Below are 13,661 nucleotides of genomic sequence, written 5' to 3'. Positions count from 1 at the left end.
TGCAAAAATGGCCATGCATAGCCTTTATGAGGCTTCCAAAGTGCTCCTGGAAGCTGGGGAGGACAGAAATGAGCGGAAAACGCACCTTTTTTGCTCTTTTTTGCATTCCAGCCCCCAGGAGCACTCTATAAGCCTCCTAAAGGCTATGCATGTTCTTTTTTGACAACAAAATGGGCATATTTTTGCGAAAAACAGGCTGTTTTTGGGAGGTCTGCAAAGTACAAAAACTTTTTTTTTAATTTGCCTCTTCAAAATCTTGGTGCATCTTATACTCCGGTGTGTCTTATACTCCAAAAATACAGTACATAGTTTGCCATGATAAAATGAAAGAAAAGCATAAAAATTAAGTTTCCGTCTTATAAACAATGATGTGACTTCTTCCGATTCCCTTCTAGCTGTGTTTCAAAGTTATTCAAGTATAGTGTTGGAAGGTCCAAGGAACTGGACTAAAGAAATAAGGATCACAAGATGAACATCAATCCTGAGGGTTACAGTGATCATTCCCAGAAAAGATGAGATTAGTATTTAAAGTATATTTGATGTGAAGAGACAAATGACCTTATGCACGAAGTGCTCTATGATTCAAAATATTTCACCAACAGAGCTATTATGTAATTTATAAGGATGATGAAGAAGAATGTTTTCAAAGTCTAGTCTGTAAAATGCTTCATAAAACATTTTCAGCAATCAGAGAACAAATAATAAGAGATGAATGGAGAGGTCTAATTCGTCTCTATTCTGCAGTAACTGAATCAAACAAACCCAAATAATTATGTATCATTAAGACTACGCCATTTTAATGAAAATAATAAAACACCCTTATTAGGAAACCATTTTTGATCTTGCCTGTTTATTGCACATTGTTGCTCTTATTTTATTAATGAGTCAAAACGTGAGGGAATTCCTCTGGAACCAAAATATTATTCATATTTCCTGACAAATGTTCAGAAAAAATAAATCTTCTTTTGCTTAGAAAACCCTTTCAAATATATGATACAATTATGTCTCCTAAATAATCTCTGAAATTTGGGTGGTCAAATCATGTACTTGATTCCTAATAACAAGGCACCTTGTCTCCCTCACATGTCCTCAATTTTGGTACATTTTTTAAAACAAATTAAGAACTACACTACAAAATTGGAAAATGTACCATGTTTCCCTAAAAATAAGACCTCCACGGATAATAAGCCCAATTAGGCTTCTGAGCGCATGTGCTAAAATAAGCCCTCCCCTGAAAATAAGCCCTCCCCAAAAGTATTGCAACACAGCAGCAGCCATGAAGTGACTACATTCACCGCCTCCTGCACCTTGAAAATAATAAGACCTCCCCAAAAATAAGGCCAAGTGCTTATTTCGGGGGTCAAAAGAAAATAAGCTCCTTTTTTATTTTTGGGAAAACCCAGTAGACATCACTGTAGAGCCTCATTCTATTTCATGAATAATTGGAGGTATACTGTATATTTGGATAAATTTGGTTTGAATCACAACCTGAACAATATCAAATGTGATAAATAGGAACGGGTAAAGTCTTTATATATTGCAGAGGAAAAGAAGACTCTTCAAGACACTAAGATAAAGAATCTGTAGGAAAGGCAGAAAGTCAGTAGGATACTAAACATGGCTCATATGGGCTCCTCTTTTGGCATCTGCCAGGTCCCTTGCCCCCATTTAATTTTTTAAATAACTTTTAATATTAACAAATTGAAAGTATGAGCCTCCAAAATCATCTTCATTTCCAACACTTGGTGCCATACAAGCTTCATAGTTCTTCCAAGAAGCTAAAGATGGAGAACAACTCCAACCCATTGCTTTCTTTGTCCAAGAGCTTCCCAGAAAAGGAGCTGACAGTATCTACTTTCAGGGGCTAGATAACTTGCATTTTGAGATTGTGGTAACTATTTTGTGAATGGTCAAACCGTCACCCTCATCATAAACAATTCCCCTGAGCAATCATATCATAGATTTTCTAATTTCAAATTGACTCGCTCGCCCAAAAGGGGTGAGGAATCTGCACTGCGAAATGGTGATAGAGATAAGTAAGGTAATTAAGGGGGAGGGAACCCAAAACAATTTAGATTTAACAGGTCACCTGGATGAAGGAGGCTAATAAGGTATAATTGTGGCCCTCAAATTATACATTCTGCAGTCAAGCCAACAAGGTTCCTTCAAATCAATTTAGCACCAAATTACTATACGCTACACGGGATTGTGCTCCATCATAGCACAATATCATTCAGTGACTAGTTGTGGTTCTGTGGGATGTCAGGCACAGCATTCCCCACATCGGAGCCTTTTAAATTAAAGGTGTCAAAAATAGAAACATACAAGGTTAATTTCTTAGCTATCCCAAAGCTTGTTAGAACATCTCTATAAATAACCAAGTTGGGCTGGACAGTTTGATATGGATTCTCATTTGACTAGAGAATCATCAGGGTCCAATTTGGGAGATAAAAAACTATATTTTGGGTAAGGTTTGGGTCTAAGCAACTACCGGTAGACCAAGCTTTCGACTAGAAGTGAGAAGCCTATTGAAACAGAACTCTTCTAGAACAAGAAGTAGTAAGCCAAAAAAATTAAGGCGTGAGATAAGAATAAAAAACATCTGTAGCTAAATTGGTGTGCACAAATCCCTTACATGATGGAATGTTCCATGTCTTTTTACCTCTTGCCTAGAAGCCAATCTTCCTTCTCTTGCTTCCATGTATGGTTTGTATTCCACTTTCAGCTCTTCTTCTTCATCATTCCACTAAACATCCTTCTCCATATCTCCCATCAGCTTAACATTCTTCTATGACATCCCGTAACATCAATTCTTTTTCATGCTGTTTCAAGCAGTTGCCTTATCCTCTTTCCTTACATCTGCTTTCATTTCATTCTGTTGCAAGATTAGTCAACCTTCTAATTCTTTTTCATGCAGGACTCATTTTTTGCAGACATTCTACATTTCCACTACTTTCATTACTTCTTTTCTTCTTTTTCTGTGTCCATTTTTTTCTTAAGATCCTTTCTGGGGATTACAAAAATAGCCTGCCCTATGTTCATAGGATGCAGTTTGGGACGCGGTGGCTCAGTGGCTACGATGCTGAGCTTGTTGATCAGAAAGATTGGCAGTTTGGCGGTTCGAATCCCTAGCACTGCATAACGGAGTGAGCTCCCGTTACTTTTCCCAGCTTCTGCCAACCTAGCAGTTCGAAAGCATGTAAAAATGCAAGTATAAAAATAGGAACCACCTTTAGTGGGAAGGTAACAGCGTCCCGTGCGCCTTTGCTATTTAGTCATACTGGCCACATGACCATGGAGACGTCTTTGGACAATACTGGCTCTTCGGCTTTGAAATGGAGATGAGCACCACCCCCTAGAATCGGGAATGACTAGCACATATGTGCAAGGGGAACCTTTACCTTTACCTATGTTCAGAACTTCTCATCCATTGCATCCTTCATTAATTCTCTCAACTTTTACTCACATAATTGATATTAATTTCATGTATATAGATTTATTTATTTATTAAATTTATGTGCCACTCATCCTTTCAGAGATGATTCTGGATGGCTTACAAACATTAAAACTGGTAGATGTTAATGCCCCAAACAAACATTTTCTAAGCAGATATTCACTGGTCATCATTCTAATTCACTTTAGGGTCTAAAAAATGGTTTATTAACTTTTTCTGCCTTTCCTGAATTTTTTCTTACCCTTACACGTCATCTAATTAAATATTTCTTTTTTTGCTCTGGAGTGAATATTACACAATTTTTATAGCAATAGCAATAGCAATAGCAATAGCAGTAAACTTATATACCGCTTCATAGGCCTTTCAGGCCTCTCTAAGCGGTTTACAGAGAGTCAGCATATTGCCCCCAACAATCTGGGTCCTCATTTTACCCACCTCGGCAGTGCTGCATTTAACCACTGCGCCACCTTGGCTCTTTTTACCCACACTTCTTCCTATTTTGTCCATATGCACAAACTAATTCACAGGAGCATAACATGCGACTATTTTAAGGATTCTAATTTTCGTACACACTTACAAAAACCTAAATTACACTCATTCATATTTTTTGATATACATTTTAAAACTAAACCTACACCTTCTCTTCCCTGCAAGTATTTTCTCAACTCCATTTCACAAAATCAGTCAATTCAATCAGATTTATTTTATCTTTAATTTATTTCTCAACTTCACAAACATGCAAATTTTTAAAATTTGTTTCATGTATTAATTCAAAGGCATCCATTCATTTGAGGTCACATGTTCATAGTTCCAGAATTAGCCAAAGAATCCATGACCACATTCCTCCACAGCACACCTGACTTAACCAAATATACAAAGATTAAGACACCCAGGATTATGGATCTCATAAACCTCTGCCTAACCACATACTTCCAATTTGATGCACAAATTTACCATCAAGTTAAAGATACATTTATGGGATCAACACTTCCAGGACTTAAGAGTGGAGGTCATCATGCAATGTCTTACAGGCCATTGCACTGCCACAAATATAACTCAAAATACCTGAGAGACCGCCTCCTGCCGATTACCTCTCTCAGACCAATTAGATCGCACAGGTTGGGTCTCCTCCGGATTCCATCTGCCAGCCAATGTCGGCTGGCAACTCCCCGGGGGAGGGCCTTCTCTGTTGCAGCTCCGGCCCTCTGGAACGAGCGCCCTGTTGAGATCCGGACCCTTACTACCCTCCCGGCCTTCCGCAAAGCCACCAAGTCCTGGCTGTTCCAGTAGGCTGGGGGGAGCTGAGAAGCATCTACCTCCACGGAAATTGTGAATGTTGGTTTTGTTTTTAATATGTTGTCTTTGTCTCGTTCCCCCCTTTCCCTTGTCTTTTTTGAGCCGCCCGGAGTCCTCCGGGAGTGGGCGGCATACAAGACAAATAAATAAATAAATAAATAAATAAATAAATAAATAAATAAATAAATAAATAAATAAATAAATAAACGAACAAACTCAAAATATGGATCAGATATGCAGGCGACACTTTCACCATAATTACAAAGTACCAATTACAGAACTCTGACAGAACAAACAATGCAATTTTTAAGGGATTCCAGTTTACTAGAGAAGAAGAAAATAACAACTTACTCTTCCTGGACATCCTGATCAGCAGAGGCCATAATGACAAACTAGAAATGCAAGTGTACAGAAAAACCAACCATACCAACCAGGTGATCCACTACCAAATCAACAACCCAACCTCCCACAAGAGAAGCTGTGTAAGGACTTTATTTAGATGAGCCCAAAAATCATTGCAGTTACCCAGAACAGCAGAAAAAAGGAAATGGAGCATCTATACAATGCAATCCAACAAAATGGATACTCACACAACTTTATCAAGACGTTCCTGACCATTCAACCCAATACAGCACAACCAACACAAACCCTAAAGAGAATAACATGCCATACATCACGAAAATCTCAGAAATCACCAACAGACTACTACAACCATATGGAATCAGTGTAGCATACAAGCCAACTAAAGCCCTTCAAAACATCCTAAGCAAACCAAAAGACCCAGCAACCCCAGAAGAAAAGACAGGAGTCATCCACAACATACAATGTAAGAACTGCAACAACTACTATGTAGGACAAACAGGCAGAAGATTGGCAGAATGCATCCATGAACACCAACTAGCAGTCAGAAGACATTAAAACACTTTAATTTCACAACATAGAGACAGACTTAACCATAGTGTCAATTGGGAAAATGTGACCGTCCTAGACTAAGCCAAGTCCCAAAATGCCAGGGAATCTCTAGAAGCCTGGCACTCTGACGAATTAGCCATCAATAGACACATAGACATTAACAATGGCTATAGATTATGAAAAAGAAACAATCAAGGACCCCAAAAGGGAACAGAAAGACCCAAGCATCTCTCCACCAGCAATCAGCACCCAGATAAGCATAGATTAATTCCAGTATTAACATCAGACCAACAATCAAGTAAACAATAGCCCAATCAAGAAACTGCCAAAGAAGCCAACAGTAAACAGGCCAACCAAAGAATATCTAAGACAACACCACCAATACTGACGGGGCAAACCACTAAAATATAAATTGACAGCAAACAGCACCCCTTATTAGCACTGAGGATGTTATCTAGTTTGGGTAATGAAATGTCTGCAAGAAAACAAGGAAGCTCGGAGAGCACCAAGGACCCCACATTTCAACCCGACAAATATTCTCCTTTACTTCAAATCCCACAGTCATCCCCATCTCGACCTCTATATGAATGTGTGTCTGTGTCTGTGTCTGTGTGTGTATTGTGTCACAACCCCTGGTATGCCCAAATATGGGAGGAAGCATACTGCTTCCCTTTTCTGTCTATCGACTCACTCTGGGAGCCATCCAGGCAGAAAGCCATTTTTTTATGTTGCCTTGTTACATGTGTGTTGCATCTGTGCTGATAAATAAATAAAGGGAGACTAGTATATATCTATTTCAAGCTCTCATCAGCTAGCCATACCCTTACTGGGAATCGAATCTGGGCTGTATTACATATTAGGCAGTTATATTAGCCACATTAGCCACTAGCCACATTAGCCACTATATATCTGTGTGTGTGCATGTGTGTGTATGCACATATATGCATATATATACATACATACATACATATATACATACATACATATTCATAGATTTTCATGGGCGTAGGTATGCTGGTCTCAGGGGTGGGTTTCTCGCCCCGTTCCAACCGGTTCGGTTGGAACGGGGCCGGCGGCGTCCTCATGCACGCGCGCGCTGCATGCATGCGTACTAGCGTCTGTGTGATGCTCCAGATGCTCCTGGAGGATCGTGCAGGCGCTGTATGCGTCCTGCGCATGCGTGGAAGCGCAGAACTCGTCAAAACCGGGTAAGGACCATGGGCAGGCGGGTCAGTCCTTTGCCGTTCCCGGAAGTTACTTACTTCCGGGTTCGCTGACCAAGCGGTTCGCAGGGACCGCCGCAAACCGGTTGAAACCCACCCCTGGCTGGTCTTGTTGTATTTGGGTCTTTTCCCATGTAAGATTGAGTTTGTCTTGGCAACGTTTTGGCAAGGTCTCACTCGCCATCTTGCTATACACACACACACATGCACGTATGCACGCACACGCATATTCATTCATATATTTTCACCTCAGCTGCCCATAAATATCCATCACACCTTCCACAATAAGCAATATTATGCAAACCAGGCAAAAAATTCAACAGATGAAATAATGTGTGAGGACCTCCGCTGCCTGTATTATATATTATATGTTATATAATATAATATAATATATATATTATATATTATATTATATATGCCTGTAATACTATATTATATAGTATTTTTTAAGAAAATAAGAAAAGCAGACTAGATTATCAAATCTAGTCATTAACTATGCCACATGCAGAACTCTCAGGTCTTGGAAGGGCAATAAATAGTGTCTTTTGTTACAATTCCGCTAAAATGTCACAAATGCATCCACAGCCCAGATTTTCTCTTTGCATGCTTACAATATTTTATGCAAGGTCTGATTTGCAAACCCACATTCCATTACCTGCGTCCGATTAGTTATGTAGCTGTGGAGAAAACAGGTTGAAGTAGCGACAAATTACAATTTACAATTTAAACTACTGTAGAATATTATTTAGCAGCACTTAAAATTATAACATTAACTCTCTTGTTTCAATGGGATATTTTGAACAGGTATGAGAATCTCCTTCCTAGCTCCCAGCTTTGGTGGGTCAGCAAGGGCCATGGTGTACCAAACCATGTTGTAAACAGGCATAGACAAACTTGGAATTTTTCTTTTTGCTTTTATGTCAAATCTATTTTATAGTATATACTACGACGTTTATGTTTTTTTTCTACCTCAAAATTGTGAGAAACCATGCTGTGGAGTTTTGATAATAGATAAATCAGGAAAGCAGGGGTCCCAGGCAGGGGTGAAATTCAGCAGGTTCTGATAGGTTCTGGAGAACCGGTAGCAGAAAGTTTGAGTAGTTCAGAGAGCCAGCAAATATCACCTCTGGCTGGCCCCAGAGTAGGGTGGAAATGGAGATTTTGCAATATCCTTCCTCCAGGAATAGGGAGGGAATGGATATTTTGCATTATCCTTCCCCTGCCACGTCCACCAAGCCACACCCACAGAACCGGTAGTAAAAAAAAATTGAATTTCACCACTGGTCCCAGGGCCACTAGTGGCCTCAAACATCCACATTTGGTTGATGGCAATTGGTGCTGGATAGAAGGATCTGCATTCAGCAAGACTTTTGATATTTTTTCTCAATTGCAAAACAGACATAGCAAAACACCCTTCTCCAACTTAATAGTCAGATGCCCTGGATTTCCATGCCCTGGATTGCCAGCCTGCATGTTATGTTGAAGTTCAACCTAGAGGAGATGAAATTGGGAAAGATACTTGACTTAGTTGTCCACTTGTCCTAATAACTTTTTCTTCAGTATCTAACTATTTCTGTCAAGGGAAAATAATTGTAGAATAACAAGTTTTCCTTCTTAATTCATAAAGGTGATTTATGTCGCATGCATCAATACTCATGTGCATAACTGAAAATGCACAATTTGTGTCCGACGACGCATATTACGCATACCTATACTTATAAAAGTCTTTGACCAAAGTTCTCAGTGAAAGGGAATTAATAAGGAGTGTCTGCATAAAATTTTTGCCATTTCAGCTACTCTGGGATCATACTTTTCCCTTAATGCTCACCATAATCCTGTCACTGTCGATGATGGTGTTCAGTCTGTGTGCAATTGTCAAAACAGTACACTGGGCAAACTTTTCACGGATTGTCTTTTGAATCAGCTCATCTGTTCTGAAATAAACAACACAAGTAATGTGAAGAGATTATGCAACAAGCAAAACAGTTTCTGCTTCTGGGCACTTTGTTTTTCCACATTCTTTGGCATAGCTCTATGTCAACATGTTTTAATAAACTGTAGCAGCAAAGTGCATGTTTGCCTTTTAGACACGTCAAAGTGTTATGTTACACTACAACACAGCATGCTATAGCCCTTTGCAGGCAGTCATTCCCTAAGTGAGGAGGAGAAGGAAAATGAGGATTGCATTTGACAGAACCCCACCTTTCCTTACTGAATCTAAAAAAAATATGCAAAATGTGTGTCACCGACAAATGGGCTTTCCACTATACAATAACCAAATTCTATAGTGTTCAGACCAAATAGTATTTGCTGACAGATATAAACATATAGTAATGTTTGTTAGAAAAACTGTGTAGGATTCTGGTCTGGAATTAAGGTGAAACTTCCTAACAGTGAGAACATTTAACCAGTGGAATGGGTTGCCTTCAGAAGTTGTGGGTGCTCTATCACTGGAGGTTTTTAAGAAGAGACTGGACAATCACTCCTCTGAAACGTTTGAGCTGGGGGTTGGACTAGAAGACTTCCAAGGTCCCTTCCAGCTCTATTCTAATTGACTGAGAAAATTTCAGGCCAGAGTATGGAACTGAAAGTCTCCGTTCTTTTAATGAATGAAAATTTAATTTGGTGGAAAGACAGTTTACATCAGACCTACAAGGAAATGTAACAATTCTTGCCCCAAACACCCCAAAAGTACCATTGCTTACCATAAGGCTAGCTAATGCAATCTGTAACGTAAAGGTAAATGTTCCCCTCGCACATATGTGCTAGTTGTTCTCGACTCTAGGGGGCGGTGCTCATCTCCGTTTCAAAGCCAAAGAGCCAGCACTGTCTGAAGACATCTTGGTGATCATGTGGCCGGCATAGCTAAATGCCGAAGGCGCACGGAATGCTGTTACCTGCCCACCAAAGGTGGTTCCTATTTTTCTACTTGCATTTTTCAATGTTTCCAAACTGCTAGGTTGACAGAAGCTGGGACAAGTAATGGGAGCTCACTCCGTTACGCAGCGCTAGGGATTTGAATTGCCAAACTGCCAACCTTTCTGATCGACAAGCTCTTAGCCACTGAGCCATCTTTTAATGCAACTTGTACAATCTCTCAAATAATTCATTTCTCAATGCAATGCTTCTCTTCCTTCTTTCTCTGTGATATATTTGACCTCTTTTAAAGGAAAGATAGTGTTCACATTCTCACTAAAATAGCTTTGAAATGTCCCCAATTATATCAGAGATAAGGCAAAGTTCATGGAGAGTACATTCATAAAGAGTTGCTACAATTGTCATTAAGGATCTACACTGTAAAAATTTTCTCTCAGATTTTGAGCTTGTGTAAATTTCACATTTCTTACCCAGATTCTTTCCCATGTATCCAACATTATTGGTTCCTCAATATTTTGAGCCCATTTTATCATACAATCTTTAACTAATTCTGTTTCCGAATCCATCTGTATTAATACATTATATATCCTCTTTATATGCATTAAGCTTTGATCTCTTATTTGTTTAAACAGATTATCCTCAACTTGAATAAAACCAATTTTTTTATCTATTTTCCACCTAGCCTGTAATTGCCCATACTGGAACCATGTTTGAACTACCTTCTCCTCTTTTAATACCTCTAAACATTTTAATTGTAATACCCCCCTTTCCGAGGTAAGAAGCTGTCTGTAAGTAATTCTGTCCTGTTTTTGTGCTGTATTCATATTTTCAATTGCGTGTCTAGGAATTGCCCACATGGGTATCTTGTCATTTAATTTATATTGATATTTCTTCCAGACCCGCAATAAAGCATTTCTTAAAATATGACTTTTAAAGGTCTTATCCAATTTTTTGTTGAATAACAGGTAAGCATGCCAACCAAATACCAGATCGTGTCCCTCAATGTTCAATATTCTATCATTAGTTAAATGAATCCAATCACTAATTACAGATAATGCCACTGCATCATAATATAGTTTTAAATTAGGTAGTTTCAATCCTCCTCTCTCACGTACATCTTGCATTATTTTCATCTTTACCCTCGGCTTCTTTCCTGCCCACACAAATTTGTTGATACCCTTCTGCCATTCTAAAAGGTTCGCATCTTTTTTAAGTATAGGTAACATTTGGAAGAGAAATAAAAATTTTGGTAAAATGTTCATTTTCACTGCCGCTATCCTACCCAGCAAAGATAAGTGCAATTTCTCCCATTTTTTCATCTCTGTCTGTATGCTATACCAAAGTGGTTCATAATTATGCTTATATAATTTCCCATTTGAAGTTAAAATGTTAACTCCAAGATATTTGACTTTTTTAACTACCTCACATCCTAGCATCACTCCTAATTCTTCCTTTTGTTTAATATTCATATTTATAGCTAATATTTTCGTTTTTCCTAAGTTTATTTTAAAGCCCGACACTTGACCATATTGATTAATCATATTCATTAAAACCATACTGGATTCCTGCGGTTGTTCCAATATTATGACCAAATCATCCGCAAAAGCGCGGACTCTATATTCTTGCTGCCTAATCTTGATCCCTTTTAAACCATCCAAGCCCCGTATTTTATTCAACAATACTTCCAAAGTTATAATAAACAATAATGGGGACAAAGGACAGCCCTGTCTTGTACCTTTTCCAATTTGAAAAGAGTCTGTCAGACTTCCATTGACTATGATTTGTGCTGTTTGCTGTTGGTATATTGCTTTAATTGACTGTAAAAAATTATCTCCTATCTGCATTTTTTGCAGTATCTTCAACAGAAATTGCCAATTAACTCGATCAAAGGCCTTCTCAGCATCCAAAAATATAAACGCAGCAGGGATCTGGTTGTTCTTTCCCAAATATTCTAATGCATTAATAATTAATCTAACATTACTTTTCATCTGTCTCCCTTGTATAAAACCTGTTTGGTCCGTATGTATCAATTGTTGAATGACCAACATTAACCTATTTGCTAATATTTTAGTAAAAATTTTATAATCTACATTCAGTAATGAAATGGGTCTATAATTTTTGGGTTGAGTAGTATCTTGATCTTCTTTGGGTATCAAAGATATAAACGCTGTCTTCCAAGATGGAGGGACTTTACCTTCCGTTTGAATCATATTAAATAATTCTCTAAGAGGTTCTACCATTTCTAACTGTAAGTTTTTGTAGTAAACCGCTGTCAAGCCATCTGTACCTGGTGCTTTCCCTGGCTTTAATTGCTTAATTACCTGCAGGATTTCCCCCGAGGTTATTGGTTGATTCAATTTTTGCCTGTGTTCTTCTCTAACTGAAGGTATTTTCTCCTTGTCTAAATATTTGTCTATGTCTAAACCATTAATTTTATCCCCTTTATACAATTCTGTAAAAAATTCCCAGAAAGCCTTTTGAATCTCTTCCTGTTGGAACACCTCCTTCCCTCTGTAAATCAGTTTAGATATATTTCGAGTTTTCCTTTTTTTCCTAATCTGATAAGCTAACCATCTGCCAGGTTTGTTTGCATTACAAAAAGTATTGTGTTTTGCATATAATAAATTAGTAGCTACCTGGTCAGAGATCAACATGTCGAATTGAGATTTTAATATGTTAATAGCTTCCTTAACCTTTGTATCGTCTGGTTTCCTTGTTAACTCCAGCTCTTTTCTCTTAATTTCCTCTTCCAGTTCTGTTCGTTTTAACCCTTGCTTATTTCTATGTGTTTTATTTATATTCATCAAAACTCCTCTCATATACGCTTTGCTTGCATCCCATACAAATTCCATAGATGTACCCTTATTCATATTCAAAACAAAATATTCAGATAGTAATTTTTTACAATCATTAATATAGTTTTCATATCTAAATAAATTTTCATTCAGTTTCCAAAACCTTCTTGCCTGCACTACCCTTCCCAACTCCATCCAAACTGGGTTATGGTCCGAAAGGACTCTAGCTGCAATCTTTGTTTTCTTGACCCTAGAAAGCAAATCATTAGTGGTTAGAATAAAATCAATCCTTGAAAGGGATTGATGCCTGTCCGAGAAGAAAGTGAAGTCATATTCCTCTGCATTTCTTTCTCGCCAGATATCTCTCAATTCGAAATCATCCATAATGTCAAAGAAAGATTTGGGTAACTTTGCTCGCATCTTGGTATTTAGGCGGGAAATCTTCTTATCTCTCTTAGTGTCTATCACTCCATTCCAGTCACCCAATAGTATACAGGAACTATAGTCCCACTGTACTAATTTAGCATGAAGATTTCTATAGAATCTATCTTGCTGTTGATTGGGAGCATAAATTCCCAAAAGTAATGTCTTTTTCCCTTCTAAGATTAAGTCTAAAGCAATATATCTTCCGAAGGGATCTGCTTCTATTAATTCAGCTTTCATATCTTTTCTTAAGTATACAACTATACCATTCTTCTTTTCCATAGCAGAAGCTGCAAAATGTTGACCAAGTTTTGAGTTGATCAAATATTTTTGATCAGTTGACTTGATATGAGTTTCTTGCAAACAAATTACATCGTTCTTAAACTGTTTAAGATAATGAAATATTTTCTTCCTCTTCTGTGGAGAGTTCAGTCCGTTGACATTCCATGTTAAAATCTTAGTTGTCATCTTTGGTTGGTTGAAGCATTTTTAGAGCTTCCTGCACGGCCTGTTTAACCTTAGGTCTAGCTCCTCCCACTGCTTCCAGATTTGTTGTTGTAGTTCCTTGATCGATGGCCGATGATTGTTGATGCTGTTGCTTCTTAGCTTGTTTCTCCATACGTCTAGTAGTCATGTTCTGTTAATACAGTTACAAGACTCAGCATGTCATCTCTAATTTTA

The 13,661-nt window shown here is 38.1% G+C and overlaps 1 protein-coding gene across 1 annotated transcript in view; it reads right to left on the bottom strand.

The window, feature by feature from the left end:
• The window catches only part of ABCC4 (ATP binding cassette subfamily C member 4), a 210,967-nt gene that overhangs the window by 39,466 nt on the left and 157,840 nt on the right, over positions 1 to 13,661 (bottom strand). The window contains exon 29 of the mRNA XM_032227044.1: positions 8,714 to 8,819. Coding sequence (XP_032082935.1) covers positions 8,714 to 8,819 — 106 coding nt within the window. The remainder of the gene's footprint in view (positions 1 to 8,713; positions 8,820 to 13,661) is intronic.

Source organism: Thamnophis elegans, chromosome 11, assembly GCF_009769535.1.
Source record: "Thamnophis elegans isolate rThaEle1 chromosome 11, rThaEle1.pri, whole genome shotgun sequence".
Taxonomy (NCBI): Eukaryota; Metazoa; Chordata; class Lepidosauria; order Squamata; family Colubridae; genus Thamnophis; species Thamnophis elegans.
Note: the sequence above shows the minus strand (reverse complement) of the source record. Positions and strands in the feature narration are given on the sequence as shown.